General features: G+C 43.1%; 1 protein-coding gene and 1 long non-coding RNA gene across 2 annotated transcripts in view; one reads left to right on the top strand and one right to left on the bottom strand.

The window, feature by feature from the left end:
* The window catches only part of LOC137383255 (myosin-16-like), a 96,691-nt gene extending 77,433 nt beyond the window's left edge, over positions 1–19,258 (bottom strand). The window contains exons 1-5 of the mRNA XM_068055783.1: positions 19,070–19,258; positions 17,458–17,601; positions 12,044–12,200; positions 9,666–9,693; positions 1,057–1,153 (exon numbers count right to left, since the gene is read on the bottom strand). Coding sequence (XP_067911884.1) covers positions 1,057–1,153; positions 9,666–9,693; positions 12,044–12,200; positions 17,458–17,601; positions 19,070–19,234 — 591 coding nt within the window. The 5' untranslated portion in view covers positions 19,235–19,258. The remainder of the gene's footprint in view (positions 1–1,056; positions 1,154–9,665; positions 9,694–12,043; positions 12,201–17,457; positions 17,602–19,069) is intronic.
* LOC137383256 (uncharacterized) lies at positions 7,451–27,026 on the top strand. Its single transcript, XR_010977367.1, has 2 exons — positions 7,451–7,537; positions 26,750–27,026. It is a non-coding gene; the product is annotated as an uncharacterized lncRNA (long non-coding RNA).
* Positions 27,027–27,807: the final 781 nt, after the last annotated feature.

Below are 27,807 nucleotides of genomic sequence, written 5' to 3' on the forward strand. Positions count from 1 at the left end.
TAACTTAATTTTCCAAGCAAATAAAAGAGCACATTTGACTGGTTCTTGGAAACTCTCATTTAGGTGTAAATATCCAATAATAAAAATATCATAGAAGACCATTACTAAATGGACATATCATACCATTTGTCGTTAAGATACCTTTATTGTGAAAATCTGTACGTCTTTCCAGACATGTTAACCCTAGCCAAGGCATCCTGCAAGAAGCATACACCTTTGACAATCCTACAAGTGTGAAAATATTCCCCACTGCTATAATATCATAGAATCATAGAATGATATAGCACAGAACGAGGCAATTGGCGCATTGTCCCTGTGACAGCTCTTTGAAAGAGCCATCTCATTTGTCCCCACAGCCTGCACTTACCCCATTGTGCTGTAATTTTTTTGTCCCTTCAAGTCCTTATCTCATTCCTTTTTGAAAGTTACTATTGAATCTGCTTCCATTACCCTTTCAGGGAGTGCATTCCACATCACAACAACTCTTGTGAATTTTTTTTCCCTCACATCTCCTCTGGTTGTTTTTGCCAATCACCTTAAATCTCTTTCTTACTGTTACTGACCCCTCTGACACTGGAAATAGTTTCTCCTTATCTACTCTATCAAAAACCTTCTCTCTTCTAAGGAGACCAACTCCAACTTTCCAGTCTTTACACATAACTGAAGGTCCTCATCCCTGGTCCCATTCTAGTAAATTTCTTCTGCACCTTTTCTCAGGCCTTGACATTCTTCCGAAAGTGTGGTTCCCAGAATTGAACACAATACTCCAGATGAAACTAAACCAGTTTTTATAAAGGTTCAGCATAATTTCCTTTCTTCTATACTCTATGCCTCTGTTAATAAAGTCAAAGATCCTATATGCTTTTTTAACAGCATTTTCAACTTGCCCTGCCACTTTCAAAGATTTGCGTACACACATCGCTCCCCCAACACCACCCCCGAGGTCTCTATGTTCCTGAACCCTTTAAAATTGTACCATTTAGTTTATATTGCCTCTCCTCATTCTACTGACCAAAATGTATCTCTTCACAATTCTCTGCCAAATTCCAGTCTTACCTTGCTATCAGAATCAGCTGGCTTAACACCACCAATATTGGCAAAATACTGAATAACCTTTTTGGTGTTTTCAGTCTTCCCAGCACCGGATTCTCCACTATGAATGGAAAAGACATATTTTTAAATTGTCGTTGATATATTCAAATCGAGCTGGCATTATTGTTTTCACTTTCAACATATGAAAATCTGAATTCCCTTGCAAAGTAGAAGCTCAATAATACAACACAAAGGATTTTTTTTTACAGATACAGCACTGAAACAGGCCCTTCGGCCCACCGAGTCTGTGCCGACCATCAACCACCCATTTATACTAATCCTACACTAATCCCATATTCCTGTCCCTATATTTCCCTACCACCTACCTATACTAGTGGCAATTTATAATGGTCAATTTACCTACCAACCTGCAAGTCTTTTGGCTGTGGGAGGAAACCGGAGCACCCAGAGGAAACCCACGCAGACACAGGGAGAACTCGCAAACTCCACACAGGCAGTACCCAGAATTGAACCCGGGTCGCTGGAGCTGTGAGGCTGCGGTGCTAACCACTGCGCCACTGTTCTTCTATGAAGCACTATATGTATCTGATCTGTACACTTGATAATGACATTGGTCAATTTGTGCAGTTAAACGTTTAGTACTTTATGCACATGCCTGCCCCAACAATGCTGGAGGGTCTGAATGATATCACGGACCCTGCTAGATCAGGTCCCAGCCTGATATCCAGCATTCCACAGAGCCTGTGCCTACCTCTTACAATGAAAAAACATCAGGGGCAATGAGGTCAATGATGAATGTTCTACCCCCTTTCTGATCCTACAAACTCGGTGGGAATGAGCAATAGGTCCAGACACTATGCCACAATAAACGGTCCATGGATATTTGGGGCTGGATATTAATTTTTTGTTAGCAATGGAGGCGCCCAATAGCACATAGCAAACACAGATGTTTCAGCACAATGTAAAACAGCCACTGCATTTGCATCTGACTTCCAGGTTTCCCGAGCGAGTGTGATGATGGCCCTCATGAGTTTATTTCAGCTGAACTATTTAAAGGACTCTGCTAGGATGAAAGTTGAAGGATTGTGCAGGAGTTTCCACAGATCAAGAAACTGCACGAATTGAATCACAACATTGCAAGACAGCACCACATTTCACTGCTGCCTCCCTAGAGCTGATGCTGTGGGCTATAGGGAGCTGCAGGGAGATCCTCTCCCCTGCCGATGGGAGCAAAAAGCCTGCCACGGAGACTAAGAAGGCATGGCTAAAAATTTCTCAGCAAGTGAGCAGCAGGGGTTTTTTGCCATGCTCCTGGATGGAATGCTGGAAGAGGATTAATGACCTAATTGGCAGGAAAGGTGAGTGCCATGGCACATTCATGTACACCCTGATATGTGTCTAACCCCAACCTCCCCCTTACTCTGCCTTCCCAAGCCTACCCCTGCACATCACTCCTCATACCAGCTTACACTGTAGGTGCATCCCATCCCTCTCTGTATAGCCACCTCCTCACATCCCCACCTGACCATCCACCACTGATACTCACCCTAATCTTAGTGCAGTGTCATACCTATCCCTAACAGTGACCTCCCACAAATGTTGTCCATCCATCAACTCAACACACTCCATTGCTCTCACTCATAGGTCTCTTTTCTCCTTCCCTAAGAGAGCATAGAACACCAGGGAGAGGCAGACAACCGGAGGTGACCCTTCAGCTATCTCCACATTGAACAGCTACAGAGGAGAAGGCGCTGGAGATAAGCCGAATCTTGACATGCCTGGCCATCAGAGATGGAGAGATGGAAAGAAGGCCGTCTCCCAGCTATCTGGTGACAGAATTAAGTAACACACAACAGGGCATACACATTCACTGACATTGACTTGCTGACTGCAGCCAGTGAAATATGACCATTTGCACAACGAAGACTCAACACCTTCTTATGTTGACAGTTCTAAATCATGTCTTCTATCTCCCTCTGAGCCAGCAAGCATCCCACAGCAGGTGGTGCAGGAGGAGGAAAAGGACTCTTCAGAGGATGGAGCAGGTCACTCATTCTGAGTATGCACTGTCACAGGTCGCAGATCGTCCGCCAGCTAAGGTACACACACCTCGGTGGGACCAGCAAGACAGGCGGTTGGGTTCTCACAGGGTGTTTCACACTTCACAAGTTAGCAAAAGCAGGTGCCTGAGATAGGGATAGCAGGCAGAGTCCCTGTAGAAGGGCACAGAATGCTCAAAGCTCTGCTCAGTTGGATGCAAATGTGGGCCTCGGGGCTATCAACAAAGAGGATAATTCTGAAGCAGCATCATACCAATTATTGTAGCTGCCCCAACGCTTGTAACTGTTGGTGCCCAACCATTATGGCTTCAAATTTCCTTCCATCATTGAGTAGTGTATCTATGGTGCCCCTTTCTTCTTTTCTAGCAGTTCTTTTTGAAAGATATCTATTGGTGTAGATGTGATTACTAGCTCTATAACCCACTCCAAAAATTCAATATCTGCAAAGTTGTATTCTTGAACTTTGTCTCGGCCCCTTGCAACAAACTGGCCAATGGACTCATCTTGCCTTTGCTGGTAGGTCATAAGCTCAAGCCGATGTACTCGGAAATTTACCTGTACCTTGAGTTGATCTTCCAGGAATGCCCATAGCTTGCTCGGGTCCTTTTGATCCTCAGCGGATAATCCAGATGTGTTGATCTGTTACAAGTCCTCGTTGCCCAGAGTGATCTTAATTCTTACAGCTTGTTTCTCTGACTCGCTCACTTTTTGATCCAGGAAACCCAGTTCCATCCAATGTGGAAACAGTTTAAATTCAGACACTATGTTTGATGCCTTCCAATCCATAATTGGACACCTGAAACCATTTACTGATGATCCTGCTTTTTTGTTAATAAATATAGGACTTTACACAGATTTTCTTTTTCACAGACACACTTCTTTTACAGGCTCTCTGCTTGACAGGTTTTCTGTTTTACAGGCACAGCATTCTGTTTCCTTTTTTAGACAGGTTCATTTTTGCAGGCCTGCCCCTTTTAAGAATGAGATGACAGCTGCTTCCTTTATTTACACAGCTTGTTTGATTTTTTTTAAACTGACAGCAATTTTTTTCAGTAGAGAGCTACAGCTTTTTTTTAAAATTCGTTCATGGGATGTGGCATCACTGGCTAGGACAGCATTTATTGCCCATCCATAATTTCCCTTGAGAAGGTGGTGGTGGGCTGCCTTTTTGGACTGCTGCAGTCCATGTGGGGTAGGTATACCCACAGTGCTGTTAGGAAGGGAATTCCAGGATTATTGACCCAGCGACAGTGAAGGAACGGTAATATAGCTTCAAGTCAGGATAGTGTGTGGCTTGGAGGGGAACTTGCAGGTGGTGGTGTTCGCATGCATCTGCTGCCCTTGTCCTTCTAGTTGGCAGAGGTCACGAGTTTTGAAGGTGCTGTCTAAGGAGCCTTGGTGCTTTGCTGCAGACGCTTTTTGTATTTTGTAGACGCTGCTGCCACTGTCCATAGATGGTGGAGGGCGTGAATGTTCGTGGATGGGATGCCAATCAAGCAGGCTGCTTTATCATGGATTGTGTCAAGCTTCTTGAGTGTTATTGGAGCTGCACTCATCCAGGCAAGTGGAGAGTATTCCATCACACTCCTGAACTGTGCCTTGTAGATGGTGGACAGGCTTTGGGGAGTCAGGAGGTGAGTTACTTGCTGCAGGATTCCTACCTTCTGACATGCTCTTGTAGCCACGGTATTTATATGGCTGGTTCAGTTCAGTTTCTGGTTAATGGTAGCCCCAAAATGTTGATAGTAGGGAATTCAGTGACCATATGCCATTGAATGTGAAGGAGAGATGGTTAGATTCTCTCTTGTTTGAGATAGTCATTGCCTGGCACTTGTGTGGTGCAAATGTTACTTGCCACTTATCAGCCCAAGCCTGGATATTGTCCAGGTCTTGCTGCCTAGCTTGCAGTACTGGCAGCTGCCACAACCAGCCTTTTACTTTGTGCTGGACCTCCAGTGGCATTGTTGAGTTCTTCCCACTCTTTTCAGCTCAGGCCCCACACATGAAGCAAAACAAAACTGGGATAACTAAAGCAATAATGGCTGTACTACTTCTCTTCAAATTTTTCAACCCCCTGCCAGATTAGTTGAAAGCTCCGATCCCCTGGCAAATAACCTGCTGTAGTCACAGAGTTTGAACACCTCTCAGGGTCCTGTCTGTGGTCCTAGCTTGCTGCACCATTTTAGGGTCTCCTGTCAATTGCTCTCCGACTGAATTTTCACCCACTCCAGGTAGGCTATTAGCAGTTCTTTGTTCTCTCTTGGCATGTTCTTCAGAAAAACTCAAAAATTGTGACGATGTAATATTGGTGGTCTTCAGAAAAAGATATTCCACTGTTGCCACCATGTAATATTACTTGTTCCTTTGGTATATGAACTATTGTCAGATTCACAGGACTACAAGCGATACCCAAAGAATACATGTTTTTTTATAATAACTTAGCTGGAACACACACATACATACAGGAGTCACATCTACATACTTCTTACTCTGTCAGCTACATCCATAACTCCCTGGTCATGTGTGACACGATACACTTCTTCTGGTGACCTTCACTTACAGCCTCTTATGGTGGTCCTCTTAAGGTGGTCCCAGAACATGAAGGTGTGAAGAGCTCAGGGAGGCTTGACTGGCACAAGATGAAAGCATCATGGCAGCTCCCTGGGAATCTTGCACAAACATGCATGATGATATTTTTGTGATTGCACACGAGCTGGACATGGATGGTGTGGAAGTTAACAAAGATTACAGGGTTAACTGAGGGCGTCTTGATTGCCATGTGTGCAGTCGATGACTCCCTTGACCTATGGAAAGTCAGCTAGAGCCGCAAAGCTGAACACCCAGTCATTCTGACTGGCCTCATCAGTGGCAAAGTACATGTAATGGACGCAGTGGCAAACCTGGTACCAGTTACCTGCATTTTGGACAGCAGATTGTGAGGTTCTGCAAATATCTCCTGCTGATCTATTGAAGGAGCTAGTGTCATAGTCATTTACAGCATAGAAGGAGGCCATTTGGCCCATTGAGCCCACACCAGCTCTCCTCAGAGCAATCCAGTCAGCCCCACTCTGCCGCTCCAACCCTGTAGCCCTGCAAGTTTATTTCATTCAAGTGCCCATTCAGTTTCCTTTGGAAATCATTGATTGTCTCTCCTTCCAACACCCTCGAAGTCAATGAAAGTGTGGCGGTGATTTTTACAGCCACTGGTAATGCATATCCACCTGGTCCACTTGGCAGGAAGACTTCCAGGAGGCTGCAAATGTCAGCAACCACCAGACAGGCAAGTCTGAATCTCATGTCCAGATAGCAGCCCGGACATGTGGGTCACATGCCTTAGAGCCGCCACGATCTCCCACGCGGTGGCTCATTTAAATGGGCAGGGTGGTCTACCCCCACAATCACATGGAGCCAGTGGGCTGTCCGACACCAGCAATGGTGTCAGCTGACTGTACACAGGCACTGGCGCTGTTTTTAAAGGGCAACCAGACCTGCCGGTATATTTAAATTTTTAAAGATACACCACCCCCCCCCCACCCCGCCAAAATTTACCAAATAAAATTCTAACATCATTTTCCCAACCCCCAATAACAATTGCAGCAACTATTTGCCCTTTCTGCCCCACCCCCCAAACACTTACTTTTAAATCTGACCTTCCCCGAACCAGACTGCACAAAGTTTACGTTTCATCCCTTCCCACCATCCCCTACACTCATTACGTTTATTTGACCCCGTCCCCCTATCACCCCACCCCCCCACGCCACACCCTGCACTGGAAATGTTAAATCCACCCCCCTCTCCACCAGTGTCACGCTGCCTTTCCCCAGCCGGGGAATTGAAGGCGCAGGAGTGTCGGTCGACACTGAGGATCGCGGCAGGCCCAGAAGATTCAATGTAAGTTCATTTAAATTTATTCATCTTATTAAATATTGAAATTGAGGTCCCTTTGCCCAGAGGCGTGGGGCCTGCCACGGAGCCTCGCCGCCGCCAGGAGGATCAGGCCAGGCCCTCCTGGCATCATCCTCCTTTGCCAGCCTCTGCCACAACCATCTTTCACCCATCCCGGTCACGGAGCCAGATATCGTGGGCTTGGTAAAATCCAGCCTATTGTCGATTCGGTCAGGAGTTCTGTTTTTTTCGAGTATGTACTCTTTGTAAACAGACACTCTATTTTGTTTGCTGTAGTGCACTGTTTAAATAAACTTTGTCTGTTGAGTAAATAGACTTTGCTTGATATAAAATAGACTGCTGTGAGTCCTGCTGTTAGTCCCGTTTGTGACATAATGCAACTTATTGGCGGACACAATGGTACAATAGACACTCTGAACAAATACAGCCAAAGAATCTGGAGCTGAAATATCAATCAGCCCACCAGCAGAATCACAGTTCTTCTTCTTCTTTGGCCTCCTTATCTCGAGAGACAATGGGTAAGCGCCTGGAGGTGGTCAGTGGTTTGTGAAGCAGCGCCTGGAGTGGCTTTAAAGGCCAATTCTAGAGTGACAGGCTCTTCCACAGGTGCTGCAGAGAAATTTGTTTGTCGGGGCTGTTACACAGTTGACTCTCCCCTTGCGCCTCTGTCTTTTTTCCTGCCAACTGCTAAGTCTCTTCGACTCGCCACACTTTAGCCCCGCCTTTATGGCTGCCGGCCAGCTCTGGCGGACGCTGGCAACTGACTGCCATGACTTGTGATCAATGTCACAGGACTTCATGTCGCGTTTGCAGACATCTTTAAAACGGAGACATGGACGGCTGGTGGGTCAGATACCAGTGGTGAGCTCGCTGTACAATGTGTCTTTGGGGACCGTGCCATCTTCCATGCGGCTCACATGGCCAAGCCATCTCAAGCGCCGCTGACTCAGTAGTGTGTACAAGCTGGCGATGTTGGCCGCCTCGAGGACTTCTGTGTTGGAGATACGGTCCTGCCACCTGATGCCAAGTATTTTCCGGAGGCAACGAAGATGGAATGAATTGAGACGTCGCTCATGGCTGACATACGTTGTCCAGGCCTCGCTGCCATAGAGCAAGGTACTGAGGACACAGGCTTGATCCACTCGGACTTTTGTGTTCCGTGTCAGTGCGCCATTTTCCCACACTCTCTTGGCCAGTCTGGACATAGCAGTGGAAGCCTTTCCCATGAGCTTGTTGATTTCTGCATCTAGAGACAGGTTACTGGTGATAGTTGAGCCTAGGTAGGTGAACTCTTGAACCACTTCCAGAGTGTGGTCGCCAATATTGATGGATGGAGCATTTCTGATGTCCTGTCCCATGATGTTCGTTTTCTTGAGGCTGATGGTTAGGCCAAATTCGTTGCAGGCAGCTGCAAACCTGTCGATGAGACTCTGCAGGCACTCTTCAGTGTGAGATGTTAAAGCAGCATCGTCAGCAAAGAGGAATGGACCTTAATTGCACATGCAGACAGCAATGCAGAATACGTCAACATTTTCCTGAGGTAGGATCATCTGCACATTTAGGGTGATGGCACAAAGAGGCCCTTATTGTGGGAAGCAGGGAAGTGCGAATTATTTCCTCTTTGCCCAAAGGAGCAGCAGAATAGAATTCCCCTGAGATCTGTTGCCTTTTTCCTGAAGCATTTTAGGATCATTACTAGGTCCAAAACAGAATTTATGACTGCTCTCAGCAAACATGGGTTCCATTGTATCTATCAGATGGTACTCTGTGCACAATTTTCCAGGGAAGCCTGGAAAACCCTTCAAACATGTCCTTCTGAATAGGGGTGGTGTAGGCCAAAGATCCACGTGCTTCACCCCACCGGAGTTTCCAAGCTTCCTCTCCAAAAGAAGGAATTCCAATGGAACCAAGTTCCACCTCATTTTCCACTCTGCTTCTGACAATTACATGTACCCAGACCCAGGATAGAACTTCAGGCATTGATAGCATTTACCATAAGGAATGCTGAGGTTCAAGAGCCCATCAACAAATGTGGTCGCATTAGTGTCTTTCACATATCATGAACAAATATACAAACATAAATAAAAACAAGAAATGCTGGAAATACTCAGCAGGTCTGGCAGTATCTGTGGAGACAGAAGCAGAATTAACGTTTCAGGTCAGTGACCCTTCTTCAGAACTAGCAAATATTAGAAATGTAAAAGGTTATAAGCAAGTAAAGCGGGGGTGGGGCAAGAGATAACCAAGGAGAAGGTGTAGATAGGACAAGGTCACAGAATAGCTGACCAGAAGGTCGTGGAGCAAAGGCAAACAATATGTTAATGGTGTGTTGAAAGACAAAGCATTAGTACAGATAGGGTGTAAGTGGACTGAAGGTTGAACAACCGCAAGTACAAACATGTACTTCCAACATTTCGTGTTTTTATTTCAGATTTCCAGGATCTGCAGTATTTTGCATTTATTTTACAATTAAATATACAAACATATCTTCTGATTAATTAGGATCATGCCCATGGAGATTCATGAGTATTTTGATGCAATTATAATCATCCAAACTATTTTCCATACTGTTAATTAGCTTTTAATTATTCTCTACAATTTATACTGTGAATAAAAACTGTAAGATTCATATAAATAGGTACTTACGTAATGAGCATAGATTGGTTTTCACGCTCTGCCAAGAAATTTGATTAAAAAAAAAGAATTATTGGAAGGCACCATGTCAATCCTAGTGCATTATAAGAGTTATTTTACAATGGTGAAAGATTACAACACTAAATCAATAATGATGTGCTGACGTGCTCATTTCGAGCATCATTCTCATTTCTCTGTGAAATGATAGCAAGTTCCCATGCAGAGCAAATGTTGCTGACATCTACAGGGGGAAATCTCTATGTGATATTCCTTTCCTATACTTCAGTTTGCACCAAGTACTTTAACAACTGTCCTGATTCCTCTAAAGAGACCAGCAAGTACTGAATCAGTTCCTATTGAGTGGATAACTGAAAGGTGCTGCATTTGGTCTACACCAGATTTGCATGTGAATGTCCACAGATCCCCGAAAGTAGTAGGACAGGTCAATAAGGTGGTTAAGGAGGCATATGGAATCCTTTCCTTTATTAGTTGAGGTATAGAATATAAGAGCAGGGAGGTTATGCTGGAACTGGATAACTCATTGGTTAGGCCACAACTTGAGTACTGTGTGCAGTTCTGGTCACCTCATTACAGAATGTAATTACATTAGAGAGGGTATAGAGGAGATTTACAAGGATGTTGCCAGGACTGGAAAAATGCAGCTATGAGGAAAGATTGGATAGGCTGGGGTTGTTCTCTTTGGAACAGAGAAGGCTGAGGGGCGATCTGATTGAAATGTACAAAATTTTGAGGGGCCTGGATAGAGTGGATGTGAAGGCCTATTTACCTTCGCAGAGAGGTCAGTGACTAGGAGGCATAGATTTAAAGTGATTGGTAGAAAAATTAGAGGGGTGTTGAGGAAAACCTTTTCACCCAGAGGGTGGTGGGGGTCTGGAACTAACTGCCTGAAAGGGTAGTTGAGGCAGAAACCCTTAACTCATTCAAAAGGAGTCTGGACATGCACCTCAAGTGCAGTAATCTGCAGGGTTGCGGATCAAATGCTGGAAGGTGGGATTCGAATGGGTGGATCGTTTTTCGGCCGGCACAGACATGATGGGCCAGGTGGCCTCTTTCTGTGCCTTAAACTTTCTATGATTCTACGATCATCTCCATTGACCACTTTAACAAATGACAGGTTATGGAGCTCCACAGAGTAACTAATTAAATGAGACAGAGCCTAAATTTTAAAACCTACAGCAAGCCCAGCAAAGGTCTCTGTGGTAAGTACTTAACAGTGATAACATGTACCTGTAGAATTTTCTTCCCTTTAAATGAAATTCAATTTTAAAATTTGTAAATTTAATATTTTTCAGTACAACCAATTTTTTAAATAACTAAGCAAGGATGAGTCTGTGAGTGAGTGTGAATGTGTATTTGCATGTGAATGCATGAGTGTCATTTGGTATGAGTGTGTATGTGTGCATGCCCTAAACACTTCTGTTCCTCCCTTTGTAGCCAGGGAGAATGCATAATTTCTACAGTAATCGAAGGGCACTAAACAAGCATGTGGGTCTAAGTGTCCTTGAGAGATGAAAAGAAAGAGACATACAGAGGGAAGAGAAAGAGAGAGATGAAGTGAGAGAAAGCATGAGAGAGATATAGGGAAAGTAAGAGACAGACAGAGTGTGTCACCTACAGAGAGAGTGGGAGAGATACAGAAGGAAAAGACAAAGAATAGAGACTTGAGAAAGAAAGAATGAATGAGGCAAAGATTTGCTGTGAGGTCTGTTGCACACTTGAATGCTTTAATTTACTAAATCTGTACTATCTTAAGTTCAGTGTACGACTCAGAATGTCAGCTTCTGTTTTAAGGAAAACCTATTTATAAGCAAAGTGAAAAGCTGGCTGCATATAGTGACACCACTATTCTCAACCAGAATAAAGAACATTGGGTAGTTCTTCACACCTGGAGACCGCATGATGTAAGTGACAAGGGTTGATTTATTCATATAATTTGTATGTAAATATCCTCCACATTATAATTTGCTCGAGAAATCACCCTGCTTTTATCGAGAGAAGTTATTGTAGTTTGTCATGAGTTCTGTTTCCTCCAGTTTATCGAAACTCTTTTTAGTTAGACTCTGTAGACTGTTGGTTGTAGTGCTCTGCTTAATTAGACTCTGTTTGCTGAATAAATAGACTTTGTTTGCTCCAAGCCCTGCCAGAAGCTCTGCCCTGTCACTCACTCTTTGGCTGAAGTAGAGGTGCAAATGGATGTTCTATTGAAAGCTTCCTAGCCCTATCAATGAAAGTGTGAAACTATGTTAATCCTAAAATGGATGTGCAAAAATCTGGACATGGGAAGATTCATTGATTAAAAAACAGATGTGAATACTCAATGCAGAACTTTGATTGTTTTGAAACTTTTTATTGTTCTACTAGTCACTTACCTACAAGCATATCATGGTAGGCGTTGTCTGAGATTGAGAAAAGATGAGGGGGCATCTCATTGCGTTTCTTGCCCTTGTACATAAGAGCCACTCTGGCACCATAGATGGGCAGCCACTTGTATGGGTTCACCGTTACACAGAACAACCCAGAATATGTCTATAAAGGATGAAACATAACCAGAATGTTATGTTACAATGTTGATAAAATAGTTACGTGCTATAACTTTCATGAGTGCCTTAGCAACATGTCTGATAAAGATTGACCACTGAACTGAAGTTACTTGCCGACTACAATGCAAGAAAGATTGCATTTGTATAGCACCTTTCATGATCTCAAGACATCCCATAGCACTTTACAGCCAATGAAATACCTTTGAAGGGTGTCACTGTTGTAATGCAGTCAATTTACACAGCAAAGTGCCACTAACAGCAATGAGACAATTACCAGAGAAGATGTTACTTTTGGATTGTTCGTTGAGGGATAAATATTGGCCAGCACACCAGGGAGAACTGCCCTGCTCTTCCTTGAAATAGTGCCATGAAATCTTTTATGTCCACCTGAGAGGGCAGACAGGACCATGGTTTAACATCTCATCTGAAAGATAGTATCTCCAACAGTGCAGTGCTCCTCAGTACTGCACTGGAGTGTCAGCCTAGATTTTGTGCCTGTTTCTGACTCACAGCTGAGAGTGCTACCCATTGAGCCCTGGCTATGTGGGATTCTTCTATTCCCTACACCCACACACTGTTCTATGTGGCTGTACACTTACACTTAAACTGTTCTGTGGATCTGGGATGTCTGCTCTGGAGAATCTACAGTGGAGAGTGCTAATACCTTTGCTACTAGCTCTGATCTAGATTTGGTATTATGGGCAGTAACCTCACTTGTTTCAATTCTTCAAAGACACAACATTTGCATTTTTCTTAAAATCTAAACACCAGCCACCACTTCTCATGTTTGATGAGTTGAATTGTTCTTCATGTATCAACATTCAGAGAGTCACAGAAGGAGGCCATTTGGCCCATCAAGTCCATGCTGGTCAGTCCCAGTCCCCCACCCGATCCCCATAGCCCTGTAAGTTTATTTCCTTCAACTGTCCATACAATTTCCTTTTGAAATCCTTGAGTGTCTCCACTTCCACTGCTCTCCTGCACAGCGAGTTCCAGGCCATTACCACTCGCTGCGTAAAAATGTTCTTCCTCACATCACCCCTGCATTGCTTGCCCAAAACCTTCTATCTGTGTCCCTAGTTCTTGCAGCATCTGTTAATGGGAACAGTTTTTCCTTGTCTAACTTATCTAAGCCTGTCATAAACTTGTACACCTGTATAAAAAATCCCCTCAATCTCCTTTGCTCCAAGGAGTACATCTCCAGCTTTTCCAACCTAAGATTGTAACTAAAATCCCCCATCCCTGGAACCATTCTGGTAAATCTCCTCTGCACCCTCTCAAGGACCCTCCCATCTTTCCTGAAATGTGTGACCAGAACTGGACGTAATACTCCAGTTGGGGCCTAACCAGGAGTTTTATAAAGGTTCAGCATAGCTTCCCTGCCAACGTTTACTGCCCATCCATAATTTCCCTTGAGAAGGTGATGGTGAGCTGCCTTCTTGAACCGCTGCAGTCCATGTGGGGTAGGTACACCCACAGTGCTGTTAGGAAGGGAGTTCCAGGAATTTGACCCAGTGACAGTGAAGGAATGCCGATATAGTTCCAAGTCAGGATGGTGTGTAGCTTGGAGGGGAACTTGCAAGTGGTGGGGTTCCCATGCATTTGCTGCCTTTGTCCTTCTAGGTGGCAGAGATCGCGGGTTTGGAAGATGCTGTCTAAGGAGCCTTGGTGTGTTGCTGCAGTGCATCTTGTAGATGGTACACACTGCTGCCACTGTGCATCAGCAGCAGAGGGAATGAATGTTTGTGAATGGGGTGCCAATTAAGCGGGCTGCTTTGTCCTGGATGGTGTCGAGCTTCTTGAGTGTTGTTGGAACTTCACTCATTCAGGCAAGTGGAGAGTATTCCATCACACTCCTGACTTGTGCTTTGTAGATGGTAGACAGACTTTGGGAGTCAGGAGGTGAGTTACACACCGCAGGATTCCTAGCCTCTGACCTGCTCTTGTAGCCACAGTATTTATATGGTTGGTCCAGTTCAGTTTATGGTGAATGGTAACCCCAGGCTGTTGATAATGAGAGATTCAGCAATGGTAATGCCATTGAATGTCAAGGGGAGATGGTTACATTCTCTGTTGTTAGAGAGGGTCATTGCCTGGCAATTGTGTGGCACGAATGTTACTTTCCACTTATTAGCTCAAGCCTGGATATTGTGCAGGTCTTGCTGCACTAGTACACGGTTTGCTTCTGTATCTGAGGAGTTGCGAATGGTGCTGAACATTGTGCAATCATCAGCGCGCATCCCCAATTCTGGTCATTGATGAAGCAACTGAAGAAGGTTGGGCCTAGGACTCTACCCTGAGGAATTCCTGCAGTGATGTCCTAGAGCTGAGATGTTTGGCATCCAACAACCACAACTATCTTCCTTTGCACTAGGTACGACTCCAACCAGCAGTGAGTTTTCTCCCTGATTCCCATTGACTCCAGTTTTACTAGGGCTCCTTGATGCCATATTCGGTCAAATGCTGCCTTGATGTCAAGGGCAGTCACTCTCACCTCAGCTCTTGAGTTCAGTTCTTTTGTCCATGTTTTGAACCAAGGTTGTAATGAGGTCAGGAGCTGAGTGGCCCTAGCAGAACCCAAACTGAGCATCACTGAGCAGGTTATTGCTAAGCAAGTGCTGCTTGATAGCACAGTCGATGACAACTTCCATCACTTCACTGATGATTGAGAGTAGACTGATGGGGCAGCAATTGGCTGGGTTGGATTTGTCCTGCTTTTTGTGTACAGGACATACTTGGGCAATTTTCCACATTGCTGGGTAGATGCCAGTGTTGTAGCTGTACTGGAACAGCTTGGCTAGGGGTGCAGCATGTTCTGGAGCACAGGTCTTCAGTACTATTGCTGGAATATTGTCAGGGCCCATAGCCTTTGCAGATCCAGTGCCTTCAGTCGTTTCTTGATATCATGTGGAGTGAATCGAATTGGCTGAAGCCTGGCATTTGTGATGCTGGGGACTTCAGGAGGAGGCTGATGGATCATCAACTCGGCACTTCTGGCTGAAGATTGTTGCAAATGCTTCAGCCTTATCTTTCGCACTGATGTGCTGGGCTCCCCTGTCATTGAGGATGGGGATATTTGTGGAGCCACCTCCTCCAGTTAGTTGTTTAATTGTCCACCACCATTCACGACTGGATGTAGCAGGACTGCAGAGGTTAGATCTGATCCGTTGGTTATGGGATCGCTTCGCTCTGTCTCTCGCATGCTGCTTATGCTGTTTGGCAAGCAAGTAGTCCTGGGTTGTAGCTTCACCAGGTTGACACCTCATTTTGAGGTATGCCTGGTGCTGCCTCTGGCATGCCATCCTGCACTCTTCATTAAACCAAGATTGGTTCCCCAGCTTGATGGTAATGGTAGAGTCGGGGATATGCCAGGCCAAGAGGTTACAGATATGTAACAAAAAAGCAGTGGTCCTAGCGCTGACCCTTGGGGAACACCACTGTCTACCATCCTCCAGTCTGAAAAACAACCATTTACTATGACTCTGTTTTCTGTCCTTAAGCCAATTTTTAAATCCAATTGGACACTGATCTTCCTATTCCATGAGTCTCAATTTTGTTAACCAGCTATTTATGTGGTGCTTTATCAAAAGCTTTCTTAAAATCCATATAGATAACATTGACTGCATTCCTTTCATCAACCTTCTCTGCTACTTCATCAAAAAATTCAATTAAACTAGTCAAGCATGATCTGCCTTTTACAAACCCATGCTGGCTATCCTTAATTAACTCGAACCTCTCCAAGTTCCTGTTGATTTTTTCCCTGATTGTTTCTAAAACCTTACTCACCACTGATGTTAAATGAACTGGCCTATAGTTACCGGGAATGTCCTTACACCCTTTCTTGAAAAAGGGTATCACATTTGCTAATCTCCAATCTCTCCAATCCTCTGATACCTCCCCCGTATCTAGGGAAGATTGGAAGATTATGGCAAGCCCTTCCGCTATCTCCACCCCCACTTCCTTTCGCAACTTGGGAGGCAAGTCATCCGGATCAGGTGACTTTTCTACTCTAAGCGTAGCCAGCCTTTCCAGTTGTTCCTGCCTATCAATTTTCTTCCCTATCCATTGTCTCTACTCTCTCCACTTCTACCGATACTTTGTCATATTTCTCTTCCTTTGTAAATACCGTTCTCAGTAAGTATTCTAGCTTTGCCCTGTGTCTCCAGGCATATATTAACCTCTTTGTCCTTAATAGACCCCACTCCACCTCTTGCTACCCACTTACTATTTACATGCCAGTGGAAGATTTTTGGATAGAAGATTATTGGCTTCAGTATCTCCTCTTAACTCAAATAGAACTTTTACAACTCCTCCAAGTTCCAAGAAACTTTATTCCCCTTTCCATTCAGCACTCTTATTCCCATCTAAGACTCTTAAATCTCAATGAAGTTCACGTTACTCCAAGACAAGAATACTACTCCCATAACTGAGAAGTTTATTTTAGCTCTTACACTTTTGGATAGGAAATAAATAAACCTCTGAGCTCTCTCCCTGCATCATAAACTTTTGCAATTGCTATTATGGTTAGTGTCCCCAGGATTTTCCCTGTACCTACTAAACCCTAAATATGCTTTCTGACATGTTATACCTCAGCTCTACAGGCTGTTCAAATCAACACTCATTACACAGTCTTTGACTTTAACTCATCCTTTCGCAGTCCTTGAAAATTGTGGAACTCCTTACCTAACTTAGTCTCTCCTTTCAGGTACAGCACTCAGGATTTTACACGACAAGCTCAGCATCACCTGATCACTGTTCCCTGTACTGAAGTGTCTGCCTTAGCTCAGTAGTAGCAGTCTTACCTTTGAGTCAGTTGGTCATGGGATAACTCCAGGGCTTGAGCACATACTCTAGACAGACAGTGTACGACCAAGGGAGTGCTACTTTGTCAGAGGTGCCATCTTTCATATGAAATTTACAGAGCAAGGAAAAGGAAGTTTTCCAGTGTCTTGGACAATATTTGTGCCTCAGTAAAGACCACCAAAACAGTTTAATTGGGCATTGATCTCATTTAATGATTTTGGGAATTTGCTATGTGAAGATTGACAGAAGTTGGCTGCAGCATGCTTTGGCATATCTTGCTATATAAAGAGGTGCTATATAAATGCAAGATCTTCCTTTCTTTCTCACTTTCTTTCCTGACTTTCTTCTTTTTCTAACTGAGGACTTTGGCCCTTCACACTGGTTTCTAACAATTTTAACAAAAATAGAAAGGTACACATTAATACTCCTGTGAGACATACATAGATTCGCATGTTGACGTAACGATCACGCAAATTCACGAGGACGCTGGCCTCATTTAGAAAGGTCAGGTTGGCCATGTCTGTGGCTTGGTGAAACTTTGGTGGATTCATTTGCTGAACGTCATCCTTCTTTATAGTCAAAGTCTGAAAAACACATCAAAGATTGTACAGAATTTAAATATAATGTGTTACATAAAATTTTGGAACTGGGTAACACATGGCCGTCAATTAATCGATGGAGGTTTCATCACCATTGATTGCTATTAAGCGAAAATGATGCCAAAACTGTAAATTGCATAATTTGTCCTGGTCACCAGGGTATTTATTTTAATTATATAACACGATATAAAAGTGGAACAACCAAAAATCAAAATAGCAATGATCAGCTTGAAGTTCTGTGTTTTAGCATTTGGCTTCTCTGGAAGTCAATGTATTTTTTCTACCTTTCTGAAACGTGAAATGCTGAACTGATCTGGCTTTTTTTGGCCTCCTTTACGCCATTCAAGTTTTAAAAAATCATTTTAATTGGCAGAAATCAATTTTGAAGATTGGTCTTCCAGCCAACGAAAATGTTAGAATTGGAAGATCAACTTAAGCTTATTTGCACAACAGAGATGTGACAAAGTCAACCTTTTTCAAAAAAAATAATATCCAAACATGGAAAGTCCACCACTGAATATGTTCTTACACTTTCTTTGTTTAGATTATTATAAAGCACAATATCATTCATGCATTATTGGGACCAATTGAGAGGCATGAAACAGTTTAAGGCATTAAATAAGCTGTATATTACCATTTTGAATAATGCTTTTCCAATTTATTCCTGAATCTTGCTGCCACAGCTGCAATTAGCCGAACAGCAGGCAGCCCTATTGCTGCACAGGGAGCACGACACAAAAAAATGTGCGGGCTGCTTCCTGGCTCCAGGGGGTGGGACCCCTCGCTTAAATGCACTTAGTGCCTGAATGAGGAACCTGGCGTCATGAAGTGGGATCCAACTGAGAGCCGCACCCCACTGCCCTCACTGCTGACTACCCCTTCCCCCCCTCCCCCGCAACTCCCACCCTGCGAGACCCCTCCTGCCCTGCCTAGTTGAGGCCTGGTTCCAGCGACACTCCTCGGCCTCCGGTAGGTGCTATTCCTGCAGCAGCCACCGGCTCAGCGAGGTGCTGCAGTTGCTGGCCTCTGATTGGCCAGCAGCTCTCCAAGGGTGGAACTTCTGGCGACAGGGTCCTTGATCCTGTGGAAGACCCACCATTGGCACTAAATTTGGTTGGCCTTCCGGAGAAGAGGCAATGTGGGGATCTTAACATCGCATTTTCCAGATGTCAAGACCCCGCCGCCAGGACAAAATTCCCTGCACTGACTCCTACACTGATCCTGCCAAGTTAAAGCGAATTCCAAGTATAGAATTCATGGTATTTACACTGGCAACTGATGGTCAAATTCAGGTAGATATTTTAATTCCTCCAACCTCCAATTATCAAAGTAAATGAAGTGAGTACTGAACTTCACCTTTTAGTAAAAGATGCATTAATGTAATAAAAAATGTGCCAAATAAGTGCTGTTCTTTATTTCCCTCAATGCAACTTGTAAGATAATTTTTACTTACTTGATTCCTGGCAGTCTTCACAGTGACTTGGCCATCTTTCTCAGACTGGATCTCTGCATCAATAAAGCCGTCTTTTTCATCCTTGATCCAGCAGGACTTCTTAATGTCGTAGGGCTTCTTCATATAATCCAGTTTCTCTTTTTCACTGGGAGCCAGAAAAGGCATGGGATCGACATCCTCTCCACACTCTCCTTTGCCTACCATTTTGAATTCAACTTGATTGCAGAGAACTAACTTGAGGAGAACAGAGAAGTCTCTCTGAGGGCACAAAACAAGAGAAAAGTAATCTAGAAAGGGAAAACTGGTTCAGTGATTTTTATTTCTGCAAGCTTACTTAAAGGGTCCTAAAACTCACCGGACTGACTTCCCACTGTAATTGCTGGGATACATCCATCCATGACCTCTGTTACTGACCGTACAATATTCAGAGGTCTGGGGGAGCTCACTTAGAGTCAAGAAACCAGGCAGCCAACCATACCACTAGGAGCATAGGTCAGGTGCCTATTTGGCCTAAGAAGCTGCAAAATACCGCAATCAGGTGCTAGGTCTCTAATTGGCACCAACTGGAAAAGAGATACAAGTAACCTCTACACTGCATTTGTATGGTCTGGTATGTCTGGTCCCACCTGGCATACCAGCCTGTTACTCTTCTGCCAGGGCATAAAAACCCTTGGCCATGGAATCCCTGCCCTCACCCATGCTTCTTTTACGTTGATGGCAATATTTAGGCTAGACCACGCTGGCAGGGACCAGGCCTTGAAAATGGGGCAGAAAAGGTGGCTGCTGATGAAAGGTTTGCAGCATTGCCAATGGCTGCAATGGATATGGACTTCTAGCAGCAGTGTGCAGAAACATGCAGAGGAGCTCTTGCCGATTCGTGGCCTGATGTCCCTAAAGCAAGAGAAGAGATTTATCTGCGGGGTGACTGCTTATCCTATTCCCATCCACTGACTATTTTTCTAGACATACCTCCAAATGGGTTGGTGGAACTACAGGAAAATGAGGAGAGATGGTGGGAATACCCCTTCCTGACTCATTTACATGGAAATGTGATGCCTGCACTTATTGCAGGTGCAGTACTTTGCACCCGGCTTGATGGAGCCCTGAGCATCCTGGGACTAAATAAAGCCTGGAAGATAACATAGAGCAGGAAAACTCCCCAAATCCCACCACAGGCCCTTTCATGTTACACATGTTTACTTTTATCCGTTCCTATACACATCATCCTACACTTATCTATATTAGAATCCATCTGATAGATCTCTGTCAGTGTACAGAACTGGAGCAAGTCTTTCTGAACATACTCTATCCCTTTTCGACTTGCTAATGGAGCTTGGTGTCATCAGCAAATTTTAATATGATGATTACAGACACTCTGTTTTATACGATTGTAAATGGCAGAGGTGTCAGAAAAAACATCTTGTGCCACTCCACAGTTTATCTTTTCCCAAACATGATACTTCTTTTGTTGCAAAAATTATGTTCTTGATACTACTGTACTCAGCTCCCTCCTCCATCAGTATCCCATCTTGGCCAATACACGATTAATGAAAGCCACCTCCTCAATTTAATTTATTTTATGAGCTGTGGAAACAGAATTTATTTTACTATTCCCCATGTCTCCACTCACACAAAGTCCTGCAAGCTCGTTACTTCCATCTTTAATAAGCTTAAATGGTTCCTCTGGCCCAGCAGCTTGACTTTAAAAGCCTCATTTTCAATTTCAAATGTCCCCTCACCATGACCTTGTTTTAGCATTCCTCAGTCATCTCATCCAACAATACATCTGCACACAAGATTCTGCCATATTCTTCTTTCCCTGCCTCCGGTGCCCCACCATTAGTGTTCTTTCTTTATGTCCTGTTCTTTGCAACTCGTCTCTAAATTTCCCATTTGCTATACCCCAGACTCCATTCAAAACTTCCCTAAAACTTTTTCCTTCATTCCTGCTTTTGCCCTTCCTTCCAACTTTCACTTTTTATTTTTTTCCTCAGCTTTTTTCTGTTGTGACAGGTGTCCTAAATATCTTTGTGTATGTGAAGACTGCTCTAGAAATGTCATCTGATTTTCAACTGTGAAAAATACTTCCATATTCATCCACAAAATAAATATGAATAACACATAATTTAAAATCAACTGACATTTAAAAATACTTGTGATGGAAACCACACCTGCCAAAATGAGCCATATTAATTTCTTCATATGGAACATTGAACTGTTATTGGACTTGAAATAACTTGTTCAAAAAGACCACAACGGTGGCTGAAAACATGGCTGCACATTTGCATTCTAAAAGACAGTTGCATGAAGACGACAATATTCCTTGATTCAATTAGCCAGATGGTTTTTTTGTCAATAGTGATGATCAAGAGACATTGAGAGTCATTGAACCAGCATTCCACTGCGCCCACCCACCACCCCCCACCTGAGAGTGTCTGGTAAGCTTTAAGGAATCCATAAATCTCATACGCAAGGCTGCTCTCAGCAAGGAGCTAGTCACATGACTAACCTGCTGGCCAACCTGGAGTTTTTTGAATTGTGCCTAACAGAACAGTTTGGGAAGAGACGGCAATTGAATTTCAAGAAGAGAGCACCTCTCTCTCTGTCTCTCTCACATGCAAAGTTCCACGGACCCACGGAAGTAACTTAAGCATCAAAACAGAAGACCAGCGAAACAAGTTTGAAAGTGTGCACTAAGCTCCAACGAGAACAGCAAGACTTAACTTCAATTAAAGACTTTACATCCAATCTAAAACCAGTAACTCCAGCTATTACTTCAAACCTTTCCCCTTCTTTCCCCTCCACTGTCTCTATTGGAGTGTGTGTGTTTATTGTGTATGCATGCTAGCATGGTCGTGTTGCGTATTTTTAGTAGGTTTAACTGAATTAGTGTTTTAAGGTTAATAAACTTATACCTTTATTGTTTGAATCTGAGAAAATTTGTCTGGTTGATTTCTTTGCAATCACAATTAGCGAGCAGTGAGCAAGAACTCACTGAGGGAAAGTTAAAAACAAGGTGTTTTAAAAATTACACGCTGTTATGGCCAAACCATGAAAAGGCTGAGCAGGGAGCCCTAGACCCCTGTTTCATCTGGTTGTACATACATTACAGTCAATAACATAGCAAGTAATTAAAAATCATATCTGTTCAATAAGAGTTAGAATCAACCATTTAAAGATTTTTCTAAAAAAAAAAGCTATTATGCTGAAATTACAAAGTAAAGCACAATTTAAATAATTGATGTTCTTACTATAAGATTTTTTTAGCAACGCCTTAAAAGATTCAAACAAAATACTTCAAGAATGGCCTTAACTTCTGCATTGTTTGCTCTTGGTATGAAATAATATATATGGCAACCTGCCAGTGAACATCATAAGACAAAATATAATTGAAACATAAAATCTTACAGCACAGAGGGAGGCCATACAGCCCATCATGCTTGTTTTTGCTCTTTGAAAAAGCCTGCTCTTTTCCCATTGCCCTGCTATTTGCGCTCTTCAAGAATTTATCCATTTGTCCTTTGAAAGTTACAACTAAATTTACTTCCATCACCTCTTGCAGGCAGTGCATTCCATATCATAACAACTCACTGAATTAAAAAGAAAATCTCCTCCTCTGACCTCTGGCTCTGATACTATCTAAGAAATTATAACAAATTTCCTTTAAAAAAAAAACTGCCATCTAGCAAAGTAATCCGAATGGCAAATATAACTTCACAACTTCACGACATACTGAGAATTTTAAATAAATTTTAATGGCCATGTGAATGCATTAAACGACAACCAAAAAAAAAATTTCATCACCAAATCACTTACCAGAGGCAGAGCTGCTGTGCAGGCTTCTTGGAATTGGCCTTTTATACTTCACATAATCTCCTGAGCAAGCAGAAATCATTAAAAAGGTATTTACAGAAAAAGACCATTGGATATCCTTTATTGGGCATTCATTGGCTACTCCTGATCCCCAGTGTGTGGTGCAGTTAATAGCTTGTTTCTAGGGAATTCTGGAGTCCAACTTATGTCCATATAAAGGACAGGGAACAGGTGCTACATTATACCTTGGAGACTGTATTATACTCAATATGCAGGATATAGAGTTGCAGCATTGCTTAAGGGAGACATTAATAAAACTGCTATTTAAAAAATTGAAACATTAATTTAATTCATGAGCTGTTTCTGTACGAAGAAAAAGCTTTTGTGAAATCATTAACCTTTCTTACTATATGTTTAAGCAGCAAGCCACAGTTGTTTTCATTTAATTTTTTTCAGTTTGACCGGAATCCATGTTGAGTTCTGCAGTTCACATAATCTTTATTCACACTGATGCTAAAAGGAAAGGAAATGATACTGTACAAGCAAAAAATAATTAGGATCGATTCTTGCATTAAAGGCATATGGAACTTGTTTCAGCAATTTGGGTGTCAGCTTTTGCATCTCACTGCAAGATATTTCAGTTATGAAACTGTAGGAGTTGCTGCAATTTAGAACCTCTGCGGGTAAGAGAGGGTGGAGAAACTAGACTTTCTTCTGGAAAGGATGGGAGGGGTTTTATGAATGTTGTTGCAGTCTGCTGTCATTAGTCAGTCTTGACCACCCAACTCTGCATTCTTGAATTAAGTTATCCCAGTTTCCAGGCTTCATAATGTATACTTCTGCAGTGCAGAAATATTGGGTTATCGGTTGTACTGATGTAGGACAGAAAGACCATTGTAACTCCAGTAGTGCTCCATTGTTGGGTTTCTGAAACTTGGAGATTGTGTATAGAGAATGGGATAATTCTAATCACCCTACTTTACTCAAGTGTGACTCTTCAAAAGGTAAACCTGCTACCTGTAGGACTGACTCGCCTTTTAGACACTTTGCATTACTTATGTAATTATTCAATCCTGATTTTGAAGTAAAACTCTGCCTATACAGGTATCAGATTTTAAACTAGATAAACCTTTCTTGAAAAGAATGGCTCACAAACACAATAGGGAAATGCTTGACGTTTTGTCGTTCACGTCACAGGATTGTCTGTTACTCTATTTTGCCTCAGTTGCTTCAGAAAGAGGAGACACATCATTTAGTAAGGAACAATTTTAGCAAAATATAAAATGCTTTTAAAGGAAGCCATTGCTGATATTTTAGGAAGTCAACAGGTTTAAACCAGACTGATAATCTTATGGTTTTGGAAAACTCAAGCTGAAATTTTCCAAAACATTACCTCCGAACCCAATGCAGTGCTAAGAAACAAATCCATGTTCTTTAAGTGGAGCTCTTTTCCTGGAATGTAAACATGAATTTGTGGCAGTGAAAGCATTTAAGGTCACAAGAATTAGCAAATGTCTGCATTCAACAATATTAACATTGAAGGCATCTCAACTCAGGAGGTTTATCCATAGATCAACATATCCAATGATAAGGATATGCAATTGTGAAGCCTCCCATTGGAAAGTATATAAAATAAAATTACAATGTAATGAAATGTAACCATGAAGAATTTACAATCTGTTCCAAGCCCGAAAGAGTATAAATCAGAAATAGAGGAAACAGTATATTATCATAAAAGGGGGTATGAATGAGTAATGTACGCATAGACATTTACAGTTATTTAATTCACGGTCAATTCTTTATAATGTTCTCTCAGAACTACTGCTCTACGGGCTGTTCCCAGGGACGCACACCAAGTTAAACATCAACTGCTGCTGGAGGACTATCAATTCAGTGAAAGACGCCCTTTGGTCTGCCCGAAACTTGCTGGTCTTCCAGCGCAAAGAGTTGTCCACGACCGAATGTTGCAGATTGGCACATTCCAAGGTCCAGGACTACGTGCTGATGGATGCAGTAAAGATTGGGGCAGCCGCAGCAAAGGTTCAGTGGGGAAAGACCACTGTGTAAGGTCCCCCCACCAAGTTGAACGGAGGGGCTGGATCCCTGGGAAACCCCTCAAACTGTATGGGGAAAATTTTCATTTGCTGTAAAATGTAAAGATGTATATGGCATGACAAATGAAATGGAAGGGTTGTGAGGCAACTCATGATTGAATTGAAGGAAACTGATCACCTTTGCACCGTTTGTAATTTTTGACTTGGTGCTGTTTAGAACTTTTTGTCAGATATTATTTTACAGATTTTTATGAATAAAGTATATTTTGGAAATAAATAAAAAACTTTTTAAAATATGAACTCTTTCATTCATTGTGATTGGCCACATTATTCTCGAAACCTTAGTGGAATTAGTCCCGGTCACAACATCAGTGATGTGATATTTGTAGCACAACAGAAGCAAGGAAATTACCATGAGCAAGTCAGGGATTCATACATTGGGTTGAATTTTACAGACTCCCTGATGGGGTTTGTGGCAGGCAGGGCCAGAAAATGCCTCCGGGAGAGGACTGCCACGCACCCTGAAGCCAGGAGAGTCCGGCCTGATATTGCCAGCAGTGGCGAGGCTTTGTGGCAGCCCCCCTACTGCCCGGCGATGGGAGACCCATTTACATATGCAAATAAATTAAAATTAATGCATTAATTATACGCATGTTCCCGTCTTCTGTCCTGGTGTGATCTTCATGCTGCTGGCCGGCAATCCCGCGCCTTCGGATCCCCATCTGGGAAAACGAGGCAGAACACTGGTGGCAGTGGGGTAGGAGGGAAGTTTCTCAGTGCAGCAGAGGGGAGAACGGGTCAAAGCGACATCATTGGTGTAGGGGATGATGGGAAGGGTTTCAGGTTAAAGTTTATGCATTTTGGGGGAGGGAAGGTCAGGTGTACATGTGTTTCGGGGGAGAGGGCAAGTAATTAAGGATGGGAGAGGGGAAAAATTTATGTATTTAACTGTACCTGAAAATCTTTAAACTTCACGGAAGGGCTCAAAGCCCTTTAAAAACGGCATCAGCGCACAGGCAGCTGACGCCATTGCCGGGGACGGCGCTTAGGATCACGGCGGCTGCTCGATTTGGAGCCCGCATGGGTGGGCCGCCATTGCTTTTGCCCGCTGCCATAAAATTCAGCCCATTGTCTCTGTTGACTTGAGAATCATCTTTGATACAGTCTGCAGAGATGGACTCTGAAAGAGCTGGTTGTCCACGTCGAACTTATCAACTGCATGGTGGCATATTGGTCGAGATGGCCGAAATGTTGAAACCATTTATTATATCAGGTTATTGATAAAGATTGTATACTTGTCCCAAGCTGATCTTTTGCTGCCATGTTTGAACTGATGGCAAACTTTTCAAATTAAGAGAATGTCAATGAAAAATGAAAATCTATGAGAAAACCATAGAAGAAATGTTCTTTCCTGATACTCTGCTTTCTTGTATGAATGACTACATACAAACAATCAGAGGGCATTGTCTGCAACATGGAATAACAAGTAACTTTGAAAAAACTGAAATTCCGATCTACATTCAGATATTAGTAGAAAAATATATAAGCTAGTACAGAAGTACAACCTAACACTGCCATCAGGCCCCAGACATAATTGTTATCATGTACACTGCAACCTCGTTTACTGTACGCTCTGAATGAAACAATGTCAATCCAGTGCAACCAAAGGCTTTCAATAAGACGGGCTTGTAATTTACAGAACATATAAACATAAAAATTACATTTTAATTTAAAATTATGCACTGATATGCTATTTATTTCCAAAAATATTTTTAAAAATGTTCACTTCCGAAAATCTTCTAACTTTTCACAGATTCTTCATCCAACCAAACACTTGTACAGAAAAACAGAAACAGTTGGTCTTCAAGAAATAACAGCAGCACACAGAGCTGGATTTCAACAGGCCCCCGACGTCAGACTCCGTGGCCGGGGCACAAGTGCCAGATGATGGTTCCGGCAGAGGCCCAGCACGGGTGGGCCCGGCCCGATCCTCCTGACGGCGGCGAGGCTCTGTGGTGGCCTCCCTGCCACTTGGTGACAGGACCTGCATTTAAATATGTAAATGAATAAAATAAATACATTAAAATAAACTTGCCTTGAATCTTCCGGGCCCCCACCTTCACTTCCTGTCTGGAGAAAGCAGACATAACACTGGTGGGGTGGGAAGTGTTAGTGCGGGGGAGGGAAATGGGGTCAAATACTCATCATGAGTGTAGGGGATGATAGGAAGGGATGAACTTTAAACTTTGTACAGTCTCGGGGGGGAAGGTCATACTTCAAAGATAAGTGTTTTCGGGGGAAAGGGCAAATAGTTAATGTAATTGTTATTGGGGGTGCGAAAGGGGCGTAGAATTTTATTTGGTACATTTTAGGAGGTGGTGTCTATTTAAAAATTTAAATATGCCAGCAGGTCTGGCTGCCCTTTAAAAATGGCGCCAGCGCCCATGCACAGGCAGCTGACGCCATTGCCAGCATCGGACAGCCCACCCTCTCCACGTGATTGGGGTGTGGGCGGGCCGAGCTGGCTATTTAAATGAGCCGCCGCATGGGAGATCGCAGCGGCTCTGCGGCGTGCGGCTTGCACACACTGGCCGCCATTTTGTTGCTGGTGGCAGGCTCTTATAATACTGGCCACACACTCCATGCTGTAATTAAAAAGCTTACACAATGCTTCGCAAGACTAAAATCAGATTAAGAATTAACCAAGCAAGCTCATTGGTCTGTTTATCAACCCCTACAAGGACATTTACCAGACCATAGAATTCCCAAGAAACATGCTGTTAATTGATCCCCCCATAAGGGTGTAAATACAACCCAATCAGAGTTGAGCTAATGACTTCTGAAGTTGTTTACCAAATCTTTTTTTAACAG

Source organism: Heterodontus francisci, chromosome 24, assembly GCF_036365525.1.
Source record: "Heterodontus francisci isolate sHetFra1 chromosome 24, sHetFra1.hap1, whole genome shotgun sequence".
Lineage (NCBI taxonomy): Eukaryota > Metazoa > Chordata > Chondrichthyes > Heterodontiformes > Heterodontidae > Heterodontus > Heterodontus francisci.